This window comes from Mauremys reevesii, linkage group 25 (genome assembly GCF_016161935.1).
Source record: "Mauremys reevesii isolate NIE-2019 linkage group 25, ASM1616193v1, whole genome shotgun sequence".
NCBI lineage: Eukaryota > Metazoa > Chordata > Testudines > Geoemydidae > Mauremys > Mauremys reevesii.
In genome coordinates, this window is record NC_052647.1 from 6,405,696 (window position 1) to 6,433,343 (window position 27,648).

At 57.6% G+C, this 27,648-nt stretch overlaps 3 protein-coding genes across 10 annotated transcripts in view; 2 read left to right on the plus strand and 1 right to left on the minus strand.

Moving 5' to 3' along the window:
- LOC120391382 (adhesion G protein-coupled receptor E5-like) overlaps window positions 1-27,648 on the minus strand; it is a 1,047,477-nt gene that overhangs the window by 389,006 nt on the left and 630,823 nt on the right. The window lies entirely within an intron of this gene.
- The window catches only part of ADGRE5 (adhesion G protein-coupled receptor E5), a 291,623-nt gene continuing 273,837 nt past the window's right edge, over window positions 9,863-27,648 (plus strand). For all 7 annotated transcript variants that reach the window (XM_039514962.1, XM_039514966.1, XM_039514964.1 and 4 more), the window contains exon 1: window positions 9,863-9,965. In XM_039514962.1, coding sequence (XP_039370896.1) covers window positions 9,935-9,965 — 31 coding nt within the window. In that variant the 5' untranslated portion in view covers window positions 9,863-9,934. The remainder of the gene's footprint in view (window positions 9,966-27,648) is intronic.
- LOC120391391 (adhesion G protein-coupled receptor E3-like) overlaps window positions 23,959-27,648 on the plus strand; it is a 127,771-nt gene continuing 124,081 nt past the window's right edge. Inside the window, exon 1 of the mRNA XM_039515038.1 lies at window positions 23,959-24,088. The gene's annotated coding sequence lies outside the window, so the exon portion shown is untranslated. The remainder of the gene's footprint in view (window positions 24,089-27,648) is intronic.

Here is a 27,648-nt window from a genome sequence, read left to right on the forward strand (position 1 = left end):
GCTCGTCTCCAGTGAGAACCAGCCCCTTTTTACAGCTTAGCATTAGCCTATATAGACAGTTTTATTACGTCATACATCACTCACTTGAGCAAAACCCACCCCCCTTTGTTTAACAACTTAAAACTAGACACTTTTAATATACACACATGCCTAGACTTTATGTCTACAACTTTAGATTATTAATTATCTCTTAACAACACCCAAAAGTTAGAAATACAGGGGAGTTTTTAAACAAACCTATAACTCAACCAAAAGTTAGAATCTGAACCGTGGGATGCTAGAGTTCCTTATCAGCTCTTCAAACACTGTCCTTAGCACAGCTAATGGTATGCCAGCCATGCAATCCCTGGTTTATCTCAGGCTTGTCTCACGTTTTCCAGGGCTCTGTTAAACAATGCTGCTTTTCAATACTTTTCCACTCTGGGATTATCCAAAACCTTTGCTAGCCTGATTTCAGTCAGGTTAGCATAACTGTTTTATCTGCTATATTTTCATTCAGGCCTAACACATTCCCAGTGCTGGGAGGGGAGTGGGGTCTAGTGGTTAGAGCAGGAGGGAGCTGGGAATCAGGACTCCTGGGTTCCATTCCCAGGGCTGGGAGGGGAGAGGGGTCTAGTGGTTAGAGCAGGAGGGAGCTGGGAATCAGGACTCCTGGGTTCCATTCCCAGTGCTGGGAGGGGAGAGGGGTCTAGTGGTTAGAGCAGGAGGGAGCTGGGAATCAGGACTCCTGGGTTCCATTCTCAGTGCTAGGAGGGGAGTGGTGTCTAGTGGTTAGGGCAGGAGGGGGCTGTGAGGCAGAACGACTAGACCGCACTCCTCCCCCAGAGCTGGTCCATGACTGGCATTTCTACATGTACAGTATTAAAGAGAAATAATCCGTGAAGTTACCTGGATCTGAACTGGCCCCATTTGAGTCTGTCAGGGACGCACTCTGGTGCCCTGTACGTTGAAACTGTCACAGCTGCCTGTAGTGATAAGGACTCAAACAACAGAGAAATCATGACTAACCCCCGGCCCATGTAGTGCAGATCTTCCCCCAGATAAAGCAAACACCAAATGTGCAGCACTGGCTAGTTTTGGCCTCTCGGCCTGGGCTGTCCCGTGCTGTGTTGTTGTTCACACACTATGGAAGTGCGGGGTGGGGACTTGGCGCCCAGTTTATTTAATAAAACAAACTCTTCCCTCCCATCCGCACCAAGGAGCAGACAGGGCTGGAGCCATCCCTGCATCTCGCTGGGGGATAAGGGGTCAGGGCAACGGGCTGATCAAAGGGATGATTTGGGGTGGGGTCTAGAGGTTAGAGCAGAGGGACTAGGAGTCAGGACTCCTGGGTTCTATTATGACCCCATTCTCCTTCCAGAGCTGGGAATAGAACCCAGGAGTCCTGACACCAGCACACTCGCCCCCGCCCCCTTCTAACCCAGCAGACCCCCTATGTCATTTGCACCAGAAACATAGAAGATGCTGGACAACATTGGGTCCTGCTCCAGGCGAGTAAATAGATCCAATTTGTGGCTCTGATTTCCCAAGACTGCATCCCCCCAGCCTGTTTGTGGGATGCCCTGTTTCCCCCACCCCCCGGCTCCTGGGCAGGAGCTGTCCACACGGCACAGACACGGGCTGAGCACGGGTGCCAGGGGAAGGAGCAGGCCCTGTGATGATGCTGCCCAGCCGAGGCCACTCAATTAGGGTGAACAGCAAACAGAATGGGGCAGCCAAACCCCAAACGCTGGTGGATATCCCAATACTTTGATTTACCAAGCCGGCACAAAGCAGCTTCTATAGGACCTTACTGCTTGCTCAGAAGTACAAATAACGTTCCTTAAAGTGCCCAGCCTCAGGCCTCCATCCAGACACACCTGTCAGGTATGATGATGATTCCTGAAAAATCTTCTCATATAAACGAAAAGGTTCTTCCAATCTGAAGGATCAGCCACACACCCAGGTTCAGTTATAACTTAGATCTTACCCAAAATACACACTTATAGCCAAGCAGCAAAGAATCAATTATAGCCAATTTTTATTAACTAAGCTAAAGTCTATTAAAAAAAGAAAAGAGAGAGAGTGTTGGTTAAAAGATCAATACACACCTCTACCTCGATATAACGCTGTCCTCGGGAGTCAAAAAATCTTACCGCGTTATAGGTGAAACCGCGTTATTTCGAACTTGCTTTGATCCACCAGAGTGCGTGCCCCCTCCACCCCGGAGCACTGCTTTACCGCGTTAGATCCGAATTCTTGTTCTATCAGGTTGCGTTATATCGAGGTACAGGTGTACATACAGACGTGAATTTAATTCTTGAGGTTCAGATACATTGCAGAAATGAGCTTGTAGTTGCCAAAAGTCCTTTTAGAAATAGTCCATAGGTTACAGTCCAATTTCTATATTCAGGGTGACTCCAGTCAGTGACTGGGATCTCAATCCTTATGGTTTAAGTTTTCCCCCTCTTGAAACCCGAAGCAGATATGAGATGAAGCAGGATCGTGTCCCAGGTTCTTCTACATTTCCAGCAGCCTTTCGGCCTGAGAAAACAACAAGCTTAACTCTCCTTCTCCCAAACATCCTGGCAATTAGCACAGGTAATTTATCCATTAAACAGTTCGGATCCAGGTTATCACAACCTTCAAAGAGACAGAGACAATACTACTATTTCACTCAAGTGTCTTCCTGTGCCGAAGTGGGGCTGTTCTTAATGTTTCCTCTAAATACTGTGGGGGGGCCTCAATTTCGGGCGACACTCTGTCTCCGTGGCAACTAATGGCCCGGGCCCTCCCCCCCTGTAAGGGGATGCTAGAAGTGAAGGAGAACAAAGAAATCAGGTGACCTCCTGGCCCTGGAAAGAAACAAAGGCCACAGAGGAAGGGCTGGAGTAGGCAATGTGATGTGGCCGTTAAAAAAGCTAATGCGGTCTTGGGATGCATTAGGCGAGGTATTTCTAGTAGAGATAAGGAGGTGCTAGTCCCGTTATATAAGGCGTTGGTGAGACCTCATTTGGAGTATTGTGTGCAGTTTTGGTCTCCCATGTTTAAGAAGGATGAATTCAAACTGGAACGGGTACAAAGAAGGGCCACTAGAATGATCCGAGGAATGGAAAGCCTGTCGTATGAAAGGAGACTTGAGGAGCTCGGTTTGTTTTCCTTAACCAAAAGAAGGATAAGAGGAGATATGATTGCACTCTTTAAATATATCAGAGGGATAAATACCAGGGAAGGAGAGGAATTATTTCAGCTCAGTGCTAGTGTGGACACGAGGACAAACGGATACAAATTGTCAGTCAGGAAATTTAGGCTTGAAATTAGACGAAGGTTTCTAACCATCAGAGGAGTGCAATTCTGGAACAGCCTACCGAGGGATACAGTGGGGGCGAAGAACCTCCATGACTTTAAGATTAAGCTGGATAAGTTTATGGAGGAGATGGTATGATAGGATAACGGGCTTAGTCAATAGGTCAATTAAGTGCCACACTGGTAATTAGTACAATGGGTCAATGATAGGATATTGTTAGCCTTTTTCTAGAGGGTATAGCTGGAGAGTCTTGCCCGCATGCTCGGGGTTCAGCTGACCGCCATATTTGGGGTCGGGAAGGAATTTTCCTCCAGGGTAGATTGGCAGTGGCCCTGGAGGTTTTTCGCCTTCCTCCGAAGCATGGGGCAGGGGTCGCTTGCTTAAGGAGTGGGTGGATCGGCTTATGTGGCCTGCATCTTGCAGGAGGTCAGACTAGATGATCATAATGGTCCCTTCTGATCTTGAATTCTATGATTCTATGGTTTCACTTTGGGGCTGGCTGGGGACGGGAAGTGAGGTCAGACGGGGTTGTCTGGCTCGCTGCCCCCCAGGATGGACCTGGCTGAGGGGTCCCGTTCTCTGTACCTACAAGCTCTGTTTTAGACCGTGTTCCTGTCATCTAATAAACCTCTGTGTTACTGGCTGGCTGAGAGTCAGGTCGGCCTGCGAAGTGGGGGTGCAGGACCCTCTGGCTTCCCCAGGACCCCGCTGGGGCGGACTCGCTGTGGGAAGCGCACGGAGAGGTACATGCTGAATGCTCCAAGGAGAGACCCAGGAAGGTGAAGCCGTGTGAGCTTCTTGCCCTGGAGACAGTCTGCTCCAAGGGAGAGGAGGCTCCCCAAAGTCCTGACTGGCTTTGTGGGGAGCAGTTCCAGAGCATCATCCAGGGACTCCATGACACTTCCTAAATGTTAATACTCCTTTTTTGATCATAGAATCATAGAATCTCAGGGTTGGAAGGGACCTCAGGATGTCATCAAGTCCAACCCCCTGCTCAAAGCAGGACCAACCCCAACTAAATCATCCCATCCAGGGCTTTGTCAAGCCTGACCTTAAAGACCTCTAAGGAAGGAGATTCCACCACCTCCCTAGGTAACGCATTCCAGTTCCTCACCACCCTACTAGTGAAAAAGTTTTTCCTAATGTCCAACCTAAACCTCCCCCTCTGCAACTTGAGACCATTACTCCTTGTTCTGTCCTCTCCTACCACTGAGAACAGTCTAGATCCATCCTCCTTGGAACCCCCTTTCAGGTAGTTGAAAGCAGCTATCAAATCCCCTCTCATTCTTCTCTTCTGCAGGCTAAACAATCCCAGTTCCCTCAGCCTCTCCTCATAAGTCACGTGCTCCAGCCCCCTAATCATTTTTGTTGCCCTCCGCTGGACTCTCTCCAATTTATCCACATCCTTCTTGTAGTGTGGGGCCCAAAACTGGACACAGTACTCCAAATGAGGCCTCACCAGTGCTGAGTAGAGGGGAATGATCACATCCCTCGATCTCCTGGAAATGCCCCTACTTATACAACTCAAAATGCCATTAGCCTTCTTGGCAACAAGGGCACACTGCTGACTCATATTCAGCTTTTCGTCCACCGTAACCCCTAGGTCCTTTTCCGCAGAACTGCTTTGACTCAAAGCTATAGCAATAGACAAGACTTGTTTGCTTACATCACAAGACCTGAGCAAACATCTACCCTTCTACATCTAACAATACAGGCTGCATTTCAAAGCTCTATTCATTTAAAGATCCTCCTGACCAGTCTTTAAAGTTTGGCCATGGGTCAGGTCAGTCTGTGAGTTAATTAACTCTTTCTGGCCCTGCCACCTTCCAATTAAATATTATATTAGACTCATAACGTCAGAGGCCCATGCTCCAGCACATCAGTGCCATCACCCAGAGCCAGCACCAGGGTCTCCGAGTGCCTGCACTGCAGCTGGCCCAGGGCAGCCACTTCCCCAGAACAACAGCAGGAGCCCACGAGTGAGGAGGGGCCCTGGTTTGTCGGCGCTTTCACTTCTCCTGCTCCTGATTTTCCTGCCCATTGTTCAGTTCAGGAGCCGTCGCCGACGCTTCCTTATGGCAACACAGCTGATATCCCAGGAGAGCCAGGGCACATGTCCAGCTGCATCCCAGTCTGGTGCCAATGCCCTGGCTGTGCCCTGTCCCCAGACACACCCCAGCCTGGCACCAGGGGGCGCTGTGCTGCTGGGGTGCTGCTCCCACTGCCCTGGCTGTGCCCTGCCCCCGTACACACCCCAGCTTGACACCAGGGGACGCTGTGCTGCTGGGGTGCTGCCCCCACTGCCCTGGTCACAACCCCACTCCTCTCTAGTCACTGGGGGCCGATCTCAGGATCGGGCCCGTGGGCCTAGCCGCAGCGTTTGGCGCTCGTCTCTCATTGCTCTCGGTCTCTCTAGCTCCAGTGAAGCATAAACCCCTGGGGCCGGGCTGGTTTGTGGTTTGATTGCCTGGTTCCGGAGCAGCAGGGTCAGCACCAATTCCCACCCCCCGGAATCCAGGCCGGCCGGGGAAACCAGCTGGGGAAACCTGCCCCCGACTGGACAGGGCCCCGGGCACCCGGCCTCTAACCTAACCCTGCTCCTGGGGCCTGACCCCCCATACTGTGGGGAGAGGACTGGGGGGCACAGGAGATGGGGTGTATTTGAGGTGTTGGTGGGGGGGTCAGAGTACATTTGGGGGGTACAAGGGGTTGGGGTCTATTGATGGGAGGGTCCAAAGGAGGGTTGGGTTGTGCCAGAGCTGCCCAGCACTACAGAGTATTTTAGGGTGGGGGACTGTGACCCGCAGCCCCCCGGTATTCCAGCCCTGTCCCCCAACTTTGCTGATGCCCCTCAGTCCTGTCTCACAGGTCCCTGCTATCCCAGCCCAGCACCCCACAGCCAGGGCCGGCTCCAGGCACCAGCAAACCAAGCAGGTGCTTGGGGCAGCACATTTTCAGGGGCGGCACATCCAGCCAGCCTTTTTTTTTTTTTTTTTTGCGCTTGTGGCAGCAAAAGCCTAGAGCTGCCCCTGGCAGCAGCAGCGCGTCCTGCACGGGGGTTTCCCCTGGAGCTGCTGCAGTTTGCGTCACGGAGCAGCACCTGCATCTTACCGCCGGGCGGGCTCCGAGCGCAGGACACTCGGGCTGAGGGCTGCGCCCCGGGGACGCACGGAGCCACCTGCAGGTGCTGCAAGGCGGCCTCCCTCGAGCACCACAGCTGGGGCTGGGCGAAGCAGCCCGAGCCACCCAGGGACTGCGGCAGGGCGGCGAAGAGCAGCAGCAGCAGCGGGGTCATAGTGGAGACCAGTGCCCGGGGTGCTGCCGTGCAGGGCCCATGTCCCGCTCTCCGGGCTCTGCTCCCTCTGGGGCTGCCCTGCCCCGGCTCCTCAGCCCTCTGCCGGGTGGTCCCCCAGCTCTGCTGTCCTGGGTCCCGGCCGGTCCTGGAGGCGGGAGCCCCGGCTGGAGGGACCCTGGGCTGAGGCGCGGCCTGGGAGCCCCGCTGCTCTCCCCGACCCTGCCAGCGCTGGACTGGCTGGAGGCGAGGGGGGAAGTGGGTGGAGTCAGCACTGGTAGGGGGAAGCCCAGGGCTGGGGCAGCAGGGAGTGCGGGTGGGGTGGGGGGGGAGAGCCCAGAGTTTGGGCAGCAGGGGGTGCAGGTGGGGGAGGGGGCAGAGCCCAGTGCTGGGGCGACAGGGGTGCGGGTGGGGTGGGGAGAGCCCAGAGTTTGGGAGGCAGGGGTGCAGGTGGGGAGGGGCAGAGCCCAGTGCTGGGGCGGCAGGGGTGCGGGTGGGGAGGGGCAGAGCTCAGTGCTGGGGCAGCACGGGGGTGGGGGAGGGGGCAGAGCCCAGTGCTGGGGCGGCACAGGGGTGGGGGGGGAGCCCAGGGCTGGGGTGGGGGGCAGCCAACATTTTTTTTGCTTGGGGCAGCAAAAAACCTAAAGCCAGCCCTGCTGACAGCTGGACATTCCCCCCACCCCCATCCCACCAGCTGATCTCACGCTGGTTCCTGTTTCTGCTGGGGCAATGTTTCCATGAGGTCTCTGGTGCCTGCCCAAGGGGTGGCCAGGATATCCCCGCAGTGACACAATCTCCCAGGCTCCAGCCATGGGTCCCTATCAGCCTGATCTGAACTGCCCCCCACATCCCACAGGGCAGGACCCTGCCAAGCAGGAGGCAGCCTGTGGGGTGAGAGCAGGCTGGGGGACAGTACTCCTCGGCAGGGCCGCCCAGAGGGGGGGGCAAGTGGGGCAATTTGCCCCAGGCCCTGGGCCCAGCAGGGGCCCCCACAAGAGTTTTTCAGGGCCCTTGGAGCGGGGTCCTTCACTCGCTCCGGGGGCCCCAGAAAATTCTCGCAGGGCCTGGGCCCCCGGAGCTTCTTCCACTCTGGGTCTTCGGTAGCGGGAGTCCTGCCACCCTGGGGCGGAAGGACCTCCTGCCGCCGAAGTGCCGGGTCTTCAGCGGTAATTCGGCGGCGGGGGGCCCCCACCGTGGGTCTTCGGGGAACTTCGGCAGCAGGTCCCGGAGTGGAAGGACCCCCCTGCTGCTGAATTACTGCCGAAGCAGGGGGCCCCTGTTGCCGAAGACCCCAGGCCCCCTGAATCCTCTGGGTGGCCCTGCTCCTGGGTTCTAGTCTCAGCTGGAGGAGGGAAGTGGGGTCTAGTGCAGAGGTGGGCAAACAATGGCCCATGGGCCACATCCGGCCTGTGGGACCCTCCTGCCCGGCCCCTGAGCTCCTGGCTGGGGAGGCTAGTCCCCAGCCCCTCCCCTGCTGTCCCCCATCCCCCGCAGTGACACCGCCATGCAGGCAGCTCCGCTGGCTCTGGCCGGGTGGGGGGTACAAGCTCCTGCTGCTCTGAGCAGCATGGTAAGGGGGCAGGGTGTGGGGAGGGAGGTTGGTTAAGGGGCAGGGGGCTCCGGGAGACAGTCAGAGGACAGGGGGCGGATGGGTGGATGGGACGGAGGTTTGGGGGGCGGTAAGGGAACAGGCAGGGTTGGATGGAGGTGTGGTCCTGGGGGTGGTGGTTAGGGGCGGGGGGTGCTGGGAGAGGGCAGTCAGGGGGCAAGGGGCAGGGGGTGTTGGATGGGTGAGGAGTTCTGAGGGGGGCAGTCAGGGGGCAGGAAGTGGTAGAGGGCGGATAGGGGGTGGGGGCCAGGCTGTTTGGGGAGGCACGGCCTTCCCTACCCGGCCCTCCATACAGTTTCACACCCTGGTGTTGCCCTTGGGCCAAAAAGTTTGCCCACCCCTGGTCTAGTGGTTAGAGCAGGGGGACTTGGCATCAGGACTCGTGGGTTCTGGTCCCTTCTTTACCATCTCTCTCTCCTCACGAAAAGCATCACACTGGACGGCCTCATTGCCCTGTATCAATATCACAACTCCTTCCGAACGCTGGGAAGCTCTTGCCTTCCCCCACTCTCCTGTGGCAGGGAGTTCCCCAGGTTAACAACACAAGGCTGAAGGGATTTACAGGTAACGGGTGGGGGTGAGTGCAGGTCATGAGCTCCCAGCCAAACACAGATCTGCCCCGGGGCCTCTCTGCAATGGGGGGGGCTGTTCCCAGGACTTGGATCTGGCCCCAGCTGGGCTGGAATGTCGGCAGCTCTTCAGCTGTTGGGCTCCAAGGGGAAAAGCAGCCCCCGGCTGCCCGGCCCTGCTAATCTGGGCTCCGCACCGTGCTGGGGCTGCGTTCCAGGAGGCACGAGGGGGGACAACAGGGGGGGGGGCACAGACAGGAGCAGAGGCGGCATGGGGTAGAGATAAGCTTGGGGCTGGGGGCCGGGCTGGTACGGGCCCTGCTGGGTCATTCCTGGGGCCATCTCAGGGGAAGCATCCAGGGGTCGGGGTGTCTCTGGTCCAGAGAAGGAGCCCTGGGCCTGGGCCTGGGGAGTTTAGAGCAGTGTCTGTGTGTGTCAGAGCAGATGGGAGCCCAGCACGTTGGTCTCCAAGGCAGATATCCCCATAGACACCGGACCCTCCTTCCCAGCCAACCTCCCTCAATCCGCCACCCACCCCTCCATCCACTCACCCACCCCACCCCGCCTTCCCCATCTCCCTTCAGCCCCACACCCCTCCCCCCTCCATCAATCTATCCAGCCCCACCATCCAGCCCCCTGCGCCATCCTGCCTTCAGGTGTTCCCCAGGCACCTCTCCCCCTGATCTCCCCCATTGCTAACCCCAGGAAGGGGGGCTCCTTCTGCCCCCAACTCTGCACCTCAGGCCTGGGGCAGACACCTGCTGTAGCAGCCCCCGGGGTGCCCCAATTGCCCCATGTAGCTGCCTGGTCAGGGGAAGCTGTGTAAACGGGAACCGAACCAATGCCCTGCCTCCGCGAGCCCCCCTGGGATGGGGGCTCAGCCCAGACCGGGGTCTGTCATTTAGTGGGAGCCCCTGGTTAAAATAGTGCCCGCACCTGCCTGTTAGCTGGGCCCCTTTCCTGACACCCACACGGCTCCCCCAAGCTCTCCCCGTCCCATCTCCCCACACACTGCCCTCCCCTTCCCTCCCCCGATCCTGCTCTCCTCCCCCCTGCCCTGGTCCCACCCTTCCTGGGCGGGGCCCCCCGCCCCCCATAGAGCCGGCCCTGGCTCGGGGGCGCTGCCCTCTGGCTGCAGCTCGGTGCGCGCCGCTCGCTGGACTCCCTCGCCCCGCAGCATGGACCCGGCTCGCCGCCTGCTGCCCCTCGGTGAGCCCCCGACCCCGGCCCCGCCGCCCGGCTGCACCATGTGCTCGGCCCGGGCTGCTGCTCCCCAGGCACGTTTCTGAGCTCGGTTCCCCGGGTGTAAATCTGGGGGAGTGACTCTGGTGTTGCTCTGCCGTGGCTGCTGGTGGGCTCCGGCCCTCAGTAAAGCTGGGATCCCTGCGGGCTGCGCTCTGAGTCCAGGGGCAGGAGTGCAGCTGGGGCCCGTGGGGGATGGGCCCGATTCTGACGCCACTTACTGTGGTGTGAATCCCCGGGGGCAGGTCCCCGGTTGGTGTATTTTGCTGCCTGGATTCAGGGCCGCCCGGAGGGGTGAGCAAGTGGGGCTACTGGCTGCAGGCCCCGCAGGGGCCCCGGGAGCCGCTCCGGGCCTTCGGCGGCACTTCGGCGGCGGGCCCTTCCCTCACTCCGGGCCTTCGGCGGCACTTCGGCGGCGGGCCCTTCCCTCGCTCCGGGCCTTCGGCGGCACTTCGGCGGCGGGCCCTTCCCTCGCTCCGGGTCTTCGGCGGCACTTTGGCGGCGGGCCCTTCCCTCGCTCCGGGTCTTCGGCGGCGGGTCCTTCAGTGCAGCGGAAAACTCGGAGCGAGTGAAGGACCCGCCACTGAAGTGCTGCCGAAGCCTCGGAGCGCCGCCCGCTGAGTACAAGCGCCGCAAGCACGAGGCGGGGGGCAGGGAAAAGCCGCGATCGGCAGCACTTAGGCTGCTCTACCGCCACCGCTTCATTCTTTGGCTGCATTCGGCGGCAGGTCCTTCCCTCCGAGAGGGACCCACAGCTGAATTGCCGCTGAAGACCCGGCCCTGCCCCAGGGCCCCTGAATCCTCTGGGTGGCCCTGCCCGGACTCCAGGGGAGTGAAGCTCATTTACACCCGTTTACAGCGTTGTGACCGAGTGGGGGCAGGATCGGGCCCAGCCAGTGCCGCCGGAGCTGATTCCCCCCCACCCCCGGTGGAAATCTGGAGCAACTGAGCCCGATTCTGCTCCCACACGTTTCCCCTTGTGTGACTCCAGGGGAGTGACTCCTGGCTCCCGTGCTGGTGTGAATGGGACCAGGACACTTGTCTCTGGCGGGGCAGGGATCTGCTGGGCTGTCCCGGGCACTAGAGGATTGTGCTATTTGTCTGGCTGGGCTGGGCTCCTCTCTGACACCTGGGGAGCAGCTGGTTATGGGGGGTGTGTGTGTCACAGGTTGTCCCATCCTGGCTTGTACTCCAGAGAGAGATGATCCTTCTTTGACAGAGAGGCCAGGTGGTTTCTCCAGGCTCCTGGCAAGATGGTTCTGGTGCTGGGAAGTGAAGTCCTGGCTTCCAACCCCCTCTGCTCTAACCCACCAGACCCCACACCCCTCTCCCTGCTGGGAACAGAACCCAGGTGTCCTGACAACCAGCCCCTTCCCCCCGGCTCTAACTACTAGACCCTATTCCCTCAGGCTACAGAAGCAGGGTTTATAAACTGATTCCCCGGGGTTTGTAAACTGTGCTGTTCAGGGTGGACTTTACACCAGGGATGGAGAGGCCCAGAAACCAGGTTTGAAAGCCTTTTGGGGTGATCAGACTTTGCATTTTCCCGAGCGGGGAATCGTTGGGTATGAGACACTATCAGAGTGGGGGGGGGGGAGGCTGGTGTTGTCTGTGGGCTGCTGCTCCGAACCCTCAGACAAGTCCTGAGTGGTTAATGACAGTGCAGAAGGCTGGATGCAATTGTCTGCTTGTGTCCTGGCTCTGCCCCTTCCCAGCCATTGTGGTCATGGGTCGTCCTGGGTCCAGTCAACTCCCCCTCCAAGCTTCATCCAGACTTCATCTGATCTTTGGGGGCAGGGGAAGTTCCAGGGTCACCTTCTCCACCCACTCCGGCCACTGATGCATCCACAGTCACATCCCCTTTGGGCTGTGGGTGGTGCCGGAGCATGGGATCCACCCCGGAGCTGGGAGCTGCAGCATCAGGAGCTGGGTGCCTGGTGTCCCAGGATTCAGAGGAGGCTGGATGGGGAGGGGGCAGGTTGGAATGTGGATCAGGGTCCTTTGCCTTGGGGTCTTTGAAGTCTTCAGCTTCCATATGAGGAGAGATTAATAAGACTGGGACTTTTCAGCCTGGAAAAGAGATGGCTAAGGGGAGATATGATTGAGGTCTATAAAATCATGATGGGTGTAGAGAAAGTAGATAAGGACATGTTGTTTACTACTTCTCATAACACACGAACTAGGGGTCACCAAATGAAATGAATAGGCAGCAGGTTTCAATCAAATAAAAGGAAGTATTTCTTCACACAACGCACAGTCAATCTGTGGAACTCCTTGCCAGAGGATGTTGTGAAGGCCAAGACCATAACAGGGTTCAAAAGAGAACTAGATACATTCATGGAGGACAGGTCCATCAATGGCTATCAGCCAGGATGGGCAGGAATGGTGCCCCTAGCCTCTGTTTGCCAGAAGCTGGGAATGGGCGACAGGGGATGGATCACTTGGTGATAACCTGTTCTGTTCATTCCCTCTGGGGCACCTGGCACTGGCCACTGTCGGCAGACAGGACACTGGGCTAGATGGCCCTTTGGTCTGACCCAGTAGGGCTGTTCTTATGTCTTTCACTTAAAGGAGGATTTGCCTGGCTTTAGATGCCGTCAGGGTTAGAAGCAAACCTAGGACTCCTGGGTTCTATCCTGGCAGTGGGAGGGGAGTGGGGTCTAGTGGCTAGAGCAATGGAGGCCGGGGGCCCGGTTTCTTGGGTTCTATCCCCACAGCTGGGGGAGGGGTGTTGGTTGTGAGTTGTTGTCTAAGTGGCTGGCTGTACAAAGAGCTGGATCCTGTTGGGTGCTCAGTGCCCCACTCCTCTGTGCCTCCTATGTCCTGGGGGGGGTGGTGCCACGCCTGTGATTCCAGCAGAGGAGCCTCGTTTTCAGAAATATTTCTGTCCATGTTGTGCCAAGTGATTAATAAAATGGAGCATTCCCTGCCCTGCTTGGCCCTGCCAGTCCAGCCGCCCTCTGGGGAAGGAGGGAGGGAGAGGGAGACATCAGTGCTGCCCTGGGTCTGTGCCCACCCACCTTCCCAGAGCTTTGGGGGCTCTGGTTTTCAATCCAGACGTAGGCTCCTGAAATGAGAAGCCTGACTTACAAAGGGGCTGTGATTTGTAGGCAGGCAGCGCAGTCTAGTTGACAAAGTGTCGGGGTGGAAGTCAGAACACCTGGGTTCTTACAACTGATTTGGCAAGTCGCTTCCCTGCACCGTGCCTCAGTTTCCCCACTTGCATTTTGTCAGTTGAGACTGGGAGCCCTTTGGGGCAGGGACTGTCTCTCGCTGTGGGTCTTTGGTCAGGCCTGATAGTTGCTACCGTAATTCATTTAATAACAAGCATTCTCAGACCTTACAGAATCTGGGCATAACCAGCCAGCCAGGCCAGCTATTTTAGTAGCCTTGATGTGGATTTAGGTGACAGTTTTTAGGTGCCCAAGTTTGGCACATGGGTCCCCAGCTGGGGGCTGGATCCTGCACTGCATGTTCCAACTCAGCTCCCGTTGGTGGCAGGCGCTGTCCTGCTGGTGCGATGGGCTCAGGATTGGATCCAGGGGTAGTTTGGACTCCTGTAGCTGCTGTTATCTTTGATGCCTCCTGACACCTGTGTGGCACAGCCCAGCTGGCAGCAGCTCTGTGGCACAGGTGCCTGAGTGGTTCAGGGGCTACAATAGCACAGGGAAAATCCAGGTTCAATTCTCAGCTCTAGCACTGAATTGCTCTGTGCCTCGGTTTCCCCAGAAGTGAAATGAGGCAAATGGTCCTTCACTTTCCTTGTCTGTTTGGGTCATTGGTTCTCAGTGCCAAGCTTGGTACAATGAGGCCTTGGTGCCACAGCAGTATGGCTAAGAAATACCAGCTGTGGCTTGTGTCTGTGACAGTAGGATTGGTGTCAGCCATTTGTGTGATTAATGGCTTTGTTTTTTACATTTGATTTCCTGGTTTCATAAAGGTGTGTGGGGCTGAGAGTTCTCTTCCCAGCTGCCATTTGCTCTGAGACAGTGGGTGAGTTGTCTCTCAGTGCCTCAGTTTCCCCAGCTGTAAAATGGGGCTGGTGGCAGCTCTTTCTCAGCAATGGGGCCGTGCTGGCTGTGAATGCCCATGAGGCGGTTTAGGGCTGGATGGGGCCGAAGTGCCGCCAACGCGCCGTCAGGGAGGGGCCGGCAGCGCTCGTGTCCGGGTGTCGGCCATGGCCTGGCAGCATCTCTCCCCATCACCCCTTGGCTGTCAGGGCTGTAACGAGAGAACTGATGGAGCTGTTGGTGTCATTAGGCATGACTCTAGGTAACTCAGGAGGGTGGAAAACCATAAGTGTCAATAAAGCCTTCTGTAGTAGGCCTGAATGAACTAAAGTCACTCCATGTCTGACCAAAGCCCTTCCATGTTTATGTTTGAACTTTAATCAACCTAACAGGCCAGCAACGGAGAATGGTTATCAGTTGCAACACCTGTACCAGAAGGTAATAATGAGGCCTGCTATAATGAGGCCTGCTTGCTCCTAGCTAAGGGGCAAAATAACAGATCAAAGAAATAAAACAAGATAACTATTCACAGAAGAGTTACTAACGACTTAAAGTGGTTGTTGCCAAGTATGACTTAACTGCTTAATGTAATTGCTACTGCAAAGTGTATTTGCTGCATGGAAATAAAAGGTGGGAAGAGAGGGGGAGTGGGGGGGGGATAGAAGTGGCTTAGTTAAAGTTATGTATAAAAAAGAGAAAAGCTGCTTGTAGCTGGGTCTTGATTTGAGACGTGTCTGTCTCCGAGCATCCCGCTTTGAGATCTCAAATAAACTTTGTCTGCTTCTCCACCTTGGTGTGTTTATGGAGCGAAGCACACAGGGCAACGAACCACTGTTGCTACCTCGGGCATTCTGTGCCGGCAACAGAGCGAACGTGTCTAGTCTCACCAATGTCCTAGGTGCCAGGATCTGTCGGCAGATTCCTCCTGGGCCTGTCTCCTCTTTGCCAGGGGCCGGTCGTTCTGGTATAGTGGGGATCAGGCCCCTGTTATGAGAAAATGCAGATACAGTATCATGGGAGGGGCAGTTCTCTGGATCCCCGCAGGGTTACTCAGTAGCAGCGAGATGCTGAGGTGACAGCGATTCCTGGAAACTATCAAGGGCAGAGGAAAGCACAGTGGGGCCAGAGCCCGGCTGGTGTGACTTGGCCTCCTTCCATTGAGCTCACTAGGGCTGGGCCGGTTTACACCCGCTGGGGCCTTGCCTGGAACGTCAGGGGTTGATTCCAAGAAAAATGTCTGCTTTGAGAGATGTTGGGTGGGGGAGAGCCAGGACTCTGGGTGTCCTCGCACACCTGGGCACTAGCACCCAGGACCCTTGCACCAATCCCCAACCTTTGGGTGTCCTCACACACCTGGGCACTAGCACCTGGGTCCCTTGCACCAATCCCCATCCTCTTGGTGTCCTCGCACACCCGGGCACTAGCATCGGGTCCCTCACAATAGCTGCCGCAGGGCCAGGCTCCCTAGTGGGACAGGCTCTGTGCTCAGCACTTGTAGCTGGGATGACCTCAGCGAGCCCTGTTAGCAACCGGCCCCACTGCCGCCCCTAACGGCTCAGGGCTTTCGACACTGCTTGAGTCCTGCCCTTCGGAGAAGTGGGGGGAAGTAGCCAGGCGATAAGTGGCTTTGTGAAAAGGGAACCAATAAAACCCCTAGTTACTCCCCGGATGTTTTCACAACAGAGCCGGCCTTGGCGCTTCCCCCAGATCCCACGGTCTCGCTCCATGGGGCAGCCCCCCAGCTGGGGTGACAGCCTCGCTCCATTGGCCTAGCAAACTACTGCCCCTTCCCTTCTCCCCCTGACGCCCCACCCCTCTGCTTCAACCCTGGGTGTTGGGTCTCTAGGTGCAGCCCGTCTGTGGCCTTTCTACTGAGACAGGGTCAGGTCACTTCCTCTCGTGCATTAGGTGTATTATGGTAGCAGCTACAGACCCCGACTGAGTTGCGGGGCCCCATGCGCCGGGTGCTGCACAAACTGGGGCAGTCGGCCTCGGACCACGTAAGGTGCCTCTTAACACCACTGCACACTCCCCCCCGCCCCGGACTGGGAAGTAACACTCTGCAGATAAATTTCTGAACTGCACTGACCAGGGACAGAGACTTTTGGATTGTTGGACTTCTGGGTAATTTTTGGGTTGCTGGACTCAAGAGACTTTTGGGGTGTTGGACTTTTGGGACTTTGGGTGATATTTTGGGTTGCTGGACTTAAGACCCCGAGAGGGAAAGGACACTGCCAGACTCACTTGGGGGTGGGTCTTTTGCTCATGGTTTGTGTTATGAATCCTGTTTGTGGGGTTTCCCCAACATGATGCTACATTGTTTCCCTCCTTTATTAAAAGGCTTTTGCTACACTCAGACTCCGTGCTTGTGAGAGGGAAAGTATTGCCTCCTAGAGGCGCCCGGGGGGGTATGTAATTGTTCCCGGTCACCGGGTGGGGGCTCGAGCCGGTTTTCTGTTGCGTTATTGAAACGGAACCGCTAGATACTGACCCCGGCCCTTGTTGCTGCCAACTCAGCTGGGCAGAAGGGTTACATGTAAAACTAGGCAAATATCTAGATGCGTTGATGTACCCTCAAAAGACCTGTGCGTCCCCCGGGGGTACACGTACCCCTGGCTGAGAACCACTGCTCTGTATGACACGGGAGGTGACTGTCCCGCCCTGCTCGGCACTGGGGAGGCCTCAGCTGGAGTCGTGTGTCCAGTTCTGGGCACTGGCGCTTTCGGGAAGATGTGGACACGTTGGAGAGAGGCCAGAGGAGAGCACCAAAAAGGATCAAAGGTTTAGCAAACGAGACCTGTGCAGAAAGATTAAAACATGGGGCATGTTTAGTCGGGAGCAAAGATGACTGGGTGGGGCCTGAGAGGACCCCTCAAATACGCTGAGGGCTGTTACAAAGAGGCCGGAGATGTTCACGGAGGGGCCTTCCTGCCTGTACGTTTGCCGTGGTGGTGCAGCCCTGTCGGCCCTCGGATTTCAGAGACGGGGGGAGGGGTTGGAATTTGAGCAGCAGCCGGTCCAGGCTCCTGCCTGCAACCAGGGATTGGGGTTCATGGGCCCACAGAAAGCCTAGAGAGAGACTGACCAGCCATGGCCGCCGGCCACCAGCCCCCAGTGCTGGGGGGACTTGGCTGGCGCTTCCGGCCCCATCTGGGAAGCGGCGCCCACTGCCGGGCCCCGTGTGCGTCAGGGGAAGGGGGACACCCCGGGGGCAGCAGATTCCAGCGGAAACCGCAGCTGAGCCTGCCTGAGAAATGAAGCCCAGACTGTGTGGAGCTAAATCAACCCAGCTGTGCTGTGCCGGGTTGGGGTGTGTTCGTGCCAGCGCTGAGAGCGTTGTGTGCCCGTCACTCCAGTCGGTGGATCTGCCTGACACACGTGTGTGTGTGTGTGTGTGTGTGTGAGTCACTTTTCCACAGTCCATTCCCAGAGCAGTCCCCCACCCTCCTCAGCCCAGTGCTTCCTGCCTTGGGATGTGTTTCTGCCCCAGAGTTTGTGCCCAGGCTGACGCCAGCCCGGATCTCTCCCTCCCGCCAGCAGCCGGGCTCTGCGGTGGCTCTGATCCAGCGCCCCAGGGCGAGCGCATGTCTGTCCGGCGTGGACGAGGGCAGAGACAGGGACTGTCTGCACTTTGTCTGGGGCCGCAGCTGCGGGAGTCGGGCCCTTTCCATTGCGTCAGGGGGAGAATCACCCATTTGTCCCGGGACCATATCTCAGCGCCAGCCTCTGTTCCTCCAGCGCCCCGGAGGTGGGTGGCGCGGAGCTCTGATTCCACCCCCCAGACTGACCTTAGGGGCAGGACGTCCTCTGGGCTAGGATGGTACCAATGAGGCTGTGTCGGTGGGGGGGGTCTCTGACAGTCCATGCAGGTTGCAGGGAGGGCACATCCCTCCCTCACACCGTTTCACATCAGGGTTCCTCCAGATTTACACCCCCACATGGGATAGGGGAACTAAGTGTCTATTCAGGTGGCAGTAACTGGGCCTGGTTTACAATGGGGTGACTCCTGGGGGCAGTGAGAGGAGACCCTGCTCCCCACCCTGCACCCGCCAGGCTGATGATACCAAGTGCCATGGGTCCCTTGGAGGTGAAAGGTCTGGTCTGGGTGCTGCTCCCCCCCCCTCGTGTCCTCCAGGCACCCCAGGAGTTAGCGTGGCCTCTCCTGTACCCAGGCTGTGGGCCAGTTCCCTCCCTAGGATGACTCTGCACAGACCTGCAGCCAGATCTGGGCACATCTCCTGGCCTCTGGGTCTCTGCCCCTCACCCTGCTCCTCTCTCATTCACCTCCCCCGCTCTGCTCAGTGAGGGCTCAGTCCTGCCCCCCAGCCCACTCCCAAACTTTCCATGCTCAGATCCACCCACCCGAACAGCCAGGGGTGTCTCTGCTATGGCTGCTGAAGGGCAGGATCGGGGCTGTTTAGGGGGGCAGAGAGAGGGGCCCTGGCTAGCTGCGCACTGTCTCTTTAAGGCCTCCTGACACCCCGCCCCCCCATTAATGTTCCTTTTCACCCCTTCTGCCCCCTGGGAAAATGTTCTTGGCCATTGGGAGGCAGCTGCTGGCCAAGGCCTGGAGGGGCCGGATGGGACAGAGGGACAGTTATTCTGTGCGCCCGCCTCCAGCTGAGACATGAGCCTGAGACGTTCCCGGGGGGGGGGGCAACATGGCTCATCGCCCCCCTCCCCCCCCATGGGGCCTTAAAACGTCAGGGGAGCTGGGGTGTGTCTGTGGTGATGGCAGACCTGGAAGGGGGGCGCTGGATCGTACCTGGGAGCACAGGAGATGGGATGAGTCCCCATTGGGTCGGGAGGGGGTGCATGCCAGATCCAGGGTAGCTGTACTGGATCCAGGGAACTGGTTTTGGGGGGGGCTTGTTGGACCCAGGAGGGGGCAGTTCGGGCCCAGAGAGCAGGGGAGACAGGTTGGACCCAGGGGGTAGGTGGGCCATGTGGGACCCAGAGAGCAGGGGGGCAAGTTTGGGGGTTCAGGTGGGAATCCAGGGTCAAGGAGGGGCAGGCTGGATGCAGGGGTTGAGGGGGCAGTGTTCACCGCCCGGCCGTTGCCATCTGAGGGGGCAGCCTGGGGGTGGCGCGATATCCCAGCTCCTGCCGGCTACATGGGCAGCAGCAAGCCCTGGTTGAAGTGCTATTATTGCAGTCCTGGGCTGATCCAGCAGGGGGCACTGTGGGGAGCAGGGAGGAAGCGCAAGCTGTGGACTGCTCCAGATCCAGCCTCTGCCAGCAGGGGGCGCTGTGGGGAGCAGGGCGGGAGAGAGGACTGATTCCCTGCTAAGAGGGTTGCACTGGGGCTGGTGGTGGAGGGGTTGCATGGGGGATTCTGGCCATGTCCTGGGGTAGGGGGGGAAGAGGGGGCAGGGCCCCACGATCACTCCTCTCTGGGCTGAGTCACTGCAGCTCCTCGCCGGCGGGAGGGTTTGAAGGATTCTCCCTCCATTCCGGCCTGGCTGGTGTTTGAGCAGCAGGGAGGGTCCTGGGGGCTCCTTGTCCCTGCATCTGATGCTGCAGCAGGCTGCCGGTGTGTGAGAACGTACGTGTCTGTACCTCTGTGCCCGTGCATGTGTGCGGCACACGTGTGTGCCCGTGCGTGGGTGTGGGCGCACCGGTATGTACATCGGTACTTGTTCACAGACATGAGCACACATCTGCACGTTTGTGTGCATGCCAGAGTGTGTGTGCATGTGAGCACTAGTGTGTGCGGTGCGTGTGCCTGGCGTGTGGGTAATTATCCTGCTCAGGCACTATAGGGACTCGGGGGACAGTTGAGGGACCAGACCCAGCCCAGCATGGACCCTGGGGCTGTGGCCTTGGCGTGGGGCTGTGGCGCCACCTAGTGGCTGAGGCTGTTCAGTGCCGCTCTGTGGACACAAAGGTTCGATGGGGGCAGGGGAAGGTGTTGGGGGGCTGGACTGGCCTTGGGGATCAGGTCCCCTGTGCTCCAGTCTAGCCCACAATGGTGGAGACTAAAAATTGCTGACAGGCCTCATCTGAAATGAGTTTGGCCCTGCTTCCAAGCTGGGCATCAGGACTCCTGGGTTCCATCCCAGCTCTGGGATGAGGGGAGTGGGGTCTAAGGGTTAGAGCAGGGGTAGGTGTCAGGACTCCTGGGTTCTATTCCTAGCTCTGCCCCCGCACCAATGGCCCATCTCAGAAGAAAGGCCTCCAAGGGGCAAAGCCCTTCGCCCCGGGTGGGGTGGGGGGTGTCCCAGCAAGGCTGGGGCTGCCTGGGAACAGGCCCTGCTGCTGCCCCTGTTATAAAGAGCCCGAATAGCCAACACGTCCCCTCTCAGGGCAGGACGCCGGCTCGTGTTTTAACGGGGAGGGGACGTCACCCTCAGGGCCGACTGCCCTGGGACGCGGCAGCTTCTCCATCACGTGGAGTCGCACAGACGGGCTGTCCCCTCTCAAGCTCTGCACTAGCTCCATCCCCCAGCTATGGGCTGGATGCAGGAACCCCTGGGTCATTCTCTGGCCCGTGCAGTGCGAGAGGCCGGATCAGCCTGCTCCCGTCCTGGCCTTAGACTCTCTGAATTAATGGCTCGGCCTTCGCTCCCAGGGGACCTGTGATGCCGTCACCTCCCCAGCTCCCTCGTCCTCCATGGAGTCTCCCCGGGGGAGATCGGCCGGAGCTGAATTTCAAAGCCGCGCCCCCTTTCTAGCTCCCGTCCTAGGAAAGCACAATGGGGTTCCCCAGCCCTTTGCACAGCTGTGCACTCGGGTCCTTTAGCATCTGGTTCTTCGCACCCGCGTGTGGTTAATGACTCAGAGCAACAGGCTACAAATAAACACCAGCAGGAGGGGGCGGATCTGGGGTGACACCTGAGTGAAAAGCAGATGAACAGCAGCCTGTGTTGTGCCCCATCCCCCGCTCGGTGCTTCCCCTTTCCAAGTGGGTTTGGCCATTGCATGGACGCACTGGGTGACCTTGGGTAAGTTATTACCTGTCACTGTGCCTCAGTTTCCCCATCCTCCCCAAGAATAGGGGCTCCTGGTCTTTGTTGCTCATACACACAATAAAAGACCCAGCTGCCCTGGCCAAAAGTCCAGTTCCCAACTGGAACCAGTTAAAAATATGACCAGGGATCCCAGCTGGGGCTGATTTCCCAGAGCACCATGTTTCTGCATTTTTAATTCCACCATCGGCAGGGCCCTGACTGGCCATTGGCCCAGGATTGGCAGGACTGGGGCGGCTGGGGGTGTGTGCAGCTGAGTGGCGGTTACCATCTGCCCAGGGGCCTCACCCTGTCTCTGCCTTCCAGGGCTCTGCATCGCCCTGTGCCTGTGGGACACCGTGGCCCAGAATCATGGCGTACAAGGTAAGGCCGACTCCTCCTGGCTAACCTTCCCCAGCGCTCCCGGCTGCCCGGGGTCTCTGGCCTCCGCCCCCTCCGGCCCCTTTCCCTTGTGGGAGGAGAGCAGGGTCAGGGGTCTGGCGAGCCGGGAGCAGCCCCTTGGCGTGGGCGTCTTGGGGTGGGTTTACAGAGCACGGTGGGTGCGTGCAGGGGAGAGGAGAAGGCCCCTGTGTAGCCCTCCCCTTCCCTTCCCTTCCCAGCCCCGTGGCCAGCAGAGAATAGACCCTGGGGCCCAGGGCTCTACACTGGGGGCTGGAGTGAGGGGCAGGTCCCCTTTGTAGCCAAGGGCCGGGTTACTGACCAGCCCGAATCAAACCCCTGATGGCTCAGATGTTAGAAGTGGCATTTGTAGGTGCCCCTCCCCCTCTAAAATCAGGCTGAACTGAAACCTGGGACCCACATGCCCAGCTGGGAGTGTTTGGGATCCGGACTCTGCACCCCGAGCCCAGCTCTGCTGCAAATCCCAAGCCCTGCAGCCAGCTGAGCTGCGCTGGGATCCTTCCCCTCATGCTGGTCAGAGGGACGGATCCCAGCGGAGCCCCAAACACCAGGCAGCTAAAGGATCCAGGAGCCCCCGGAGGCAGGTCACAATCTGGGTCATGGGAGGCAGCTCATGATCCAAACTAGCCTCGCGCCCGATTCCGCTCTCAGTCAATCCAGAGCAGAGCTGGGCAGGAATTTCCCAAGGAACCATTTTTTGCCAGAAAATGCCGATTCGGTTCAGAGGAATGTTTGGTTTTACCCAGGAAAAAATTGTGTGTGGGAGGGGAGGAGATGAAATAATTTTCAAAATGAAAAATTTCCATTTTCCAGTCTGAAGCGAGGTTTGGATTTGAAATTAACGCTAACAAGAGTAAAGAGCCTGTCTGTGCTGAGGGCACTCAGGGAGCCAAGGCCTCCTGTGCAGCCGAGGGCAGCTTGTGGCCAGGCGGTGGAGGCGTCGGAGCTGTTTGCCAGGCGCCCAGGGAGGAAAATCAGCGAATGGGGCGTGTGAAAAGAAGTTGATCCCCCTGTGTGTGGGGGGGGGAGGGGAGCCGCTCTGCACTGGCTGGCCCTGCCCAGCTGTTCCCGCCCCTCCAGGTACCACTGGGGACTGCAACAGCCATATGCTGTGCCCAGCAAATGCCAAGTGTGTGAACAGCACCCACTGCACCTGCCTGGATGGATACCAGCCAATGGGAAATCGCTTCTTCACCGACACAACAGAGACCTGTGATGGTAACGGGGCTCCCACGTTGTCCTGGGGGGGCTGGGACAGAGCAGGGCATTAAGGGCCGGAGCAGCCAACTCCACTGACTGCAGGGCCTGCTAGGGGTGCTCAGCCTGGCTGGGGATTGAGGGGGGGGCAGCAGCTCGGGTGAGGGCTGCCCTCCTGGGGATCGAACCGGGGCCTCCAGAGTGAGCAGCAGGAGCCAGGAGTGTTGGGCTCTGTGAAAGGGCACAGGGTGGGGGGGGCCATCACACTGACCCACCTGAATCCCAGCCTGGGCCCTAATCAGCCCCTGGGTGTGTAGGGGCAGAGGGGCCCCATGGGAGCAGAATGGGGCAGCCCTGGCTATACTCCCCCCCCATCCCGTCACGCAGGGATCCAAGGAGGGAGGGGGCAGAGGAGAGGCAGCTTGTCACCCTCCCCTCACATGGGGGATCTGGGTGTTTGTGGGGCCGACCCAGGGCCGCCCAGAGGGGGGGGCAAAGGGGGCAATTTGCCCCGGGCCCTGGGCTCCGCAGGGGCCCCCAAGAGAAGAGCGGAGGCTCCCGCCTCCGCCCCTCTCCTGGAGCCTCAGCGCATCAAGCGCCGAGACTCCGGCCGAGCCCCTGAGCCCCGCCCCGCTCAGAACGGCGTGGGGAGGGGGCGGGGCTGGGAGCTCCAACGGGGCCTGAGCCCCGCCCCGCTCAGAGCGGCGTGGGGAGGGGGCGGGGTAGCTGCCTCCGCTCGGCGTGGACCTCACAGCCCCGCCCCCTCACCACGTGGCTCTGAGCGGGACGGCGCTCAGGCCCTGCCGGCGACGCGCTCGGTAAGAGGCCGAGGCCGGGGAGAAGCCGAAGCCGAAGCCGGGGCCAGGGCCGGGGGAGAAGTGGGACCCGCCACCGTCAAAGCGCAGCCCGGTCTTTGGCGGCGGGGGGCCCCTTCTGTTCCGGGACCCGCCGCCGAAGTGCCCCGAAGGCCTGCGGCGGGGACCCCCCCCCGCCACCGAATTACCGCAGAAGACTGGGCGGGGTCTTTGGGGCACGGGTCTTTGGGGCACTTTTGCGGCGGGTCCCGGAACGGAAGGGCCCCCCGCCGCCGAAGACCCCGGGCCCCCGGAATCCTCTGGGCGGCCCTGGGCCGACCCCCCCACCCGTACCTTGGACAGGAGGCTCGGTGGGGGGGGAGCTGTTTCTGACATTCCAGCAGCAGAAATGGGTAACTGAGAATCAGGCCCTTAATCACTAACCGCTCAGGGCCCCGGTCGCCTGCGTCCCGTCACCCAGCTCAGTGCGGGGGGTTGGGGGTGGGGGTGATACGGGGAACGTCTCCCTGCCAGGACTGTACAGAGCGTCCCCTCTTGCATTACAGATATTAACGAGTGTCGGGGGCCGAGCCCGCCAGACTGCGGACGCAACGCACACTGCACCAACGCGCCTGGGAGTTACTCCTGCACCTGCATCGATGGCTACGAGCTCAGCTCTGGGAAAGTGAAGTTCACGCACGCGAGTGAGAACAGCTGCCAGGGTGAGCAATCCCCTGGCCCCACCTGCTGAGACCCCCCCACCCCTCGCACACAAATGCTTGTTCCAGGCCTGGTGCTGCACCGAGGCTGCTGCCGGCTTTGGCAGTGACCCGAGGCCTCAGCCAGGCTGTGATGAGACGTGACCCTCGCCTGCTCCCACAGAGCATGGGGCCGGGCTCACTCTTTGTGCCTGGCGGTTGGACAGGGAATAAACCCTCAGGGTTAGAAACAGACCCATGGAGCAAACTCCTTGTGCTGCAGAGATGCGCTGGGGAGAGGGGAGGGGACCTTTGCTGGCCCCAAAACGCAGCATCTGGACTGCTAGTGTCCCCCTGAGCTGGGAAGGGGCCTCGTGTCTGGGCCATGGAAATAGCACCGTGCGCTCTGCCCCCTATGGGCCCTGGTGAGGAGAGAATAGCCACAGCACAGTGTGCCCCAGCCCCACCCCCGATCCTCCCTCATGGGTCCTGGGGGCAGGGAACAGCTGCAGTGCTGGGCCCTGGCCTCAGCCCCTACATCAGGGGCTAGGAGCAGGGTGGGGGCAGGACCCCGACAGCAGCTCCCCACCAGCTGGGTGGCCCCGTTGGCAGGGTGGGGGATTCTCCAGTGGCCGTTCTGCTCAGTGGTTTCCCCAGGGACTGAAAATAGGGAGGGTGTTTGAATTTACAGGGCGGGTGTCAGGACCAATGAGATATATAAAATAGATATGAATAAAGTAAATGTTTTGTTAGGATGATGCAAATTTAACTTAAGAATAATGCAAGTTACACCAAAACACATAACAGGTCTAGATTTCTAAAAAAATACAAATTAAAAAAAAAAGTATTTAATTTAAATTGACTTTTGAAAAGTAAGCCATCATGGGATAAGAGGGAAGTCCTCTCATGGATCAGTAACTGGTTAAAAGATGGGAAACAAAGGGTAAGAATAAATTATCAGTTTTCAAAATCGAGAAAGATAAATAGTGGTATCCCTGAGGGGTCGGTACTAGGACCACTACTGTTCAATATACTCATAAATGATCTGGAAAAATGGGTAAACAGTGAAGTGGCAAAATTTGCAGATGATACAAAACTATTCAAGATTGTTAAGCCCCAGGCAGACTGCAAAGAGCTACAAAGGGATCTCACAAAACTTGGTGACTGGGGAACAAAAATGGCAGATGAAATTCAATGTTGATAAATGCAAAGTAATGCACATTGGAAAAGAATCTCAATTATACATACAAAATGAAGGAGTCTGAATTAGCTGTTAACACTCAAGAAAGAGATCTTGGTGTCATTGTGGATAGTTCTCTGAAAACATCCACTGAATGTGCAGCGGCAGTCAGTCAATGATTCCCAACATTCTGTTTGCTTTTCAAAAAAGAACAGGAGGACTTGTGGCACCTTAGATGTTAAATTTATTTGAGCATAGGCTTTCGTGGTCTACAGTCCACTTCATCGGATGTAGCCCACGAAAGCTTATGCTCAAATACAGGGGTGGCTCTAGGAATCCCACTGCCCCAAGCAGGGCGGCGCGCCGCGGGGCGCACTCTGGTGGTCGCCGGTCCCGCAGCTCCGGGGGACCTCTTGCAGACATGCCTGCGGAGGTTCCGCTGGTCCCGCGGCTCCGGTGGAGCATCCGCTGGCATGCCTGCGGGAGGTCCACCCGAGCCGCGGGACCAGCGAACCCTCCGCAGTCATACCTGCGGGAAGTTCACCTGAGCCGCGGGACCAACAGACCCTCCGCAGGCATGCCTGAAGAAGGTCCACCGGAACCGGCTGCCGCTCTGCCGGCAAAATGCCATCCCAAGCGCGTGCTTGGCGCGCTGGGGTCTGGAGCTGGCCCTGCTCAAATAAAATTGTTAGTCTCTAAGGTGCTACAAGTACTCCTGTTCTTTTTGTGGATACAGACTAACACGGCTGCTACTCTGAAACCTTTGCTTTTTTAAGAAAGGGATAGATAATAAGACAGAAAATATCATATTGCATCTATATAAATCCATGGTACGTGTACACCTTGAATACTGTGTGCAGATCTGGTCACCCCATCCCAAAAAAGATATATTGGAAATGGAAAAGGTACAGAGATGGCAGGGGCGGCTCCAGGCCCCAGCACGCCAAGCGCGTGCTTGGGGCGGCATGCCGTGGGGGGCGCTCTGCCGGTCACCGGGAGGGCGGCAGGCGGCTCCGGTGGACCTCCCTCAGGCGTCTCTGCGGCGGGTCTGCTGGTCCCGTGGCTTCAGTGGAGCATCCGCAGGCACGTCTGTGGGAGGTTCACCGAGCCGCGGGACCGGTGACCGGCAGAGCACCCCCCGCGGCGTGCCGCCGTGCTTGGGGTGGCGAAATGGCTAGAGCCGCCCCTGAGAGATGGGCAACCAAAATGATTAGGGGCATGAAACAGGAGGAGAAATTAAAATAACTGGGAATTTTCAGCTTAGAAAAGAGACGACTAAGGGGGATATGATAGAGGTCTATAAAATCTTGACTAGTGTGAAGAAAGTGAATAGGAAAACTACCTGAAAGGGGGTTCCAAAGAGGATGGATCTAGACTGTTCTCAGTAGTAGAAGATGACAGAACAAGGAGTAATGGTCTCAAGTTGCAGAGGGGGAGGTTTAGGTTGGATATTAGGAAAAACTTTTTCACTAGTAGGGTGGTGAAGCACTGGAATGGGTTACCTAGGGAGGTGGTGGAATCTCCTTCCTTAGATTGTCTTTAAGGTCAGGCTTGACAAAGCCCTGGATGGGATGATTTAGTTGGGTTTGGTCCTGCTTTGAGCAGGGGGTTGGACTAGATGACCTCCTGAGGTCCCTTCCAACCCTGAGATTCTATGATTCTATGATTCTATGATTCTATGATTCTATGAAATGTTATTTAATCCTTCACATAACACAAGAACTAGCAGTCACCCAATGAAATTAATAGGCAACAGGTTTTGTTGTTTTTTTTAAAAAAGGAAGCACTTCTTCTCACAACATAAAAGTAAACCCGTTGAACTCTTTGCCAGGGGATGCTGTGAAGACCAAAACTATAACAGATTTAAAAAAAAAAACTAGATAAATTCCCGGAGAATAGGTCCATCGGTGGCTATTAGCCAGGATGGGGAGGGATGCAACACCATGCTCTGAGTGTCCCTAGCCTGTTTGCCAGAAGCTGGGAATGGGCAACAGGGGATGGATCACTTGATGATTCCCTGTTCTGTTCATTCCCTCTGAAGCACCTGGCCTTGACCATTGTCGGAAGACAGGACACTGGGCTAGATGGACCATTGGGCTGACCCAGTCTGACCATTCTTATGTAAAAATTAATTATAATAATAAAAATGTTTAGTACAGAAACTCCCCAACATAATGACCTCTCAAGATAGCAACAATGTGAGAGAACAACCTTGGCAAATACTGCATTTTAAAAATCTTGGCCTACTAGGAAACATTTAGATAAGTTTCCATTCCCAGTCACAAATCTAGCATTCTGGAGCAAAGTCACTAAAATATAGTCCAACAAACAAATGTCTCTTTAACGTGCCCCTCACTTTTCCCTCCACCGCACCCCACTCACCGGTGTTCTTTGGTCAGTGGAG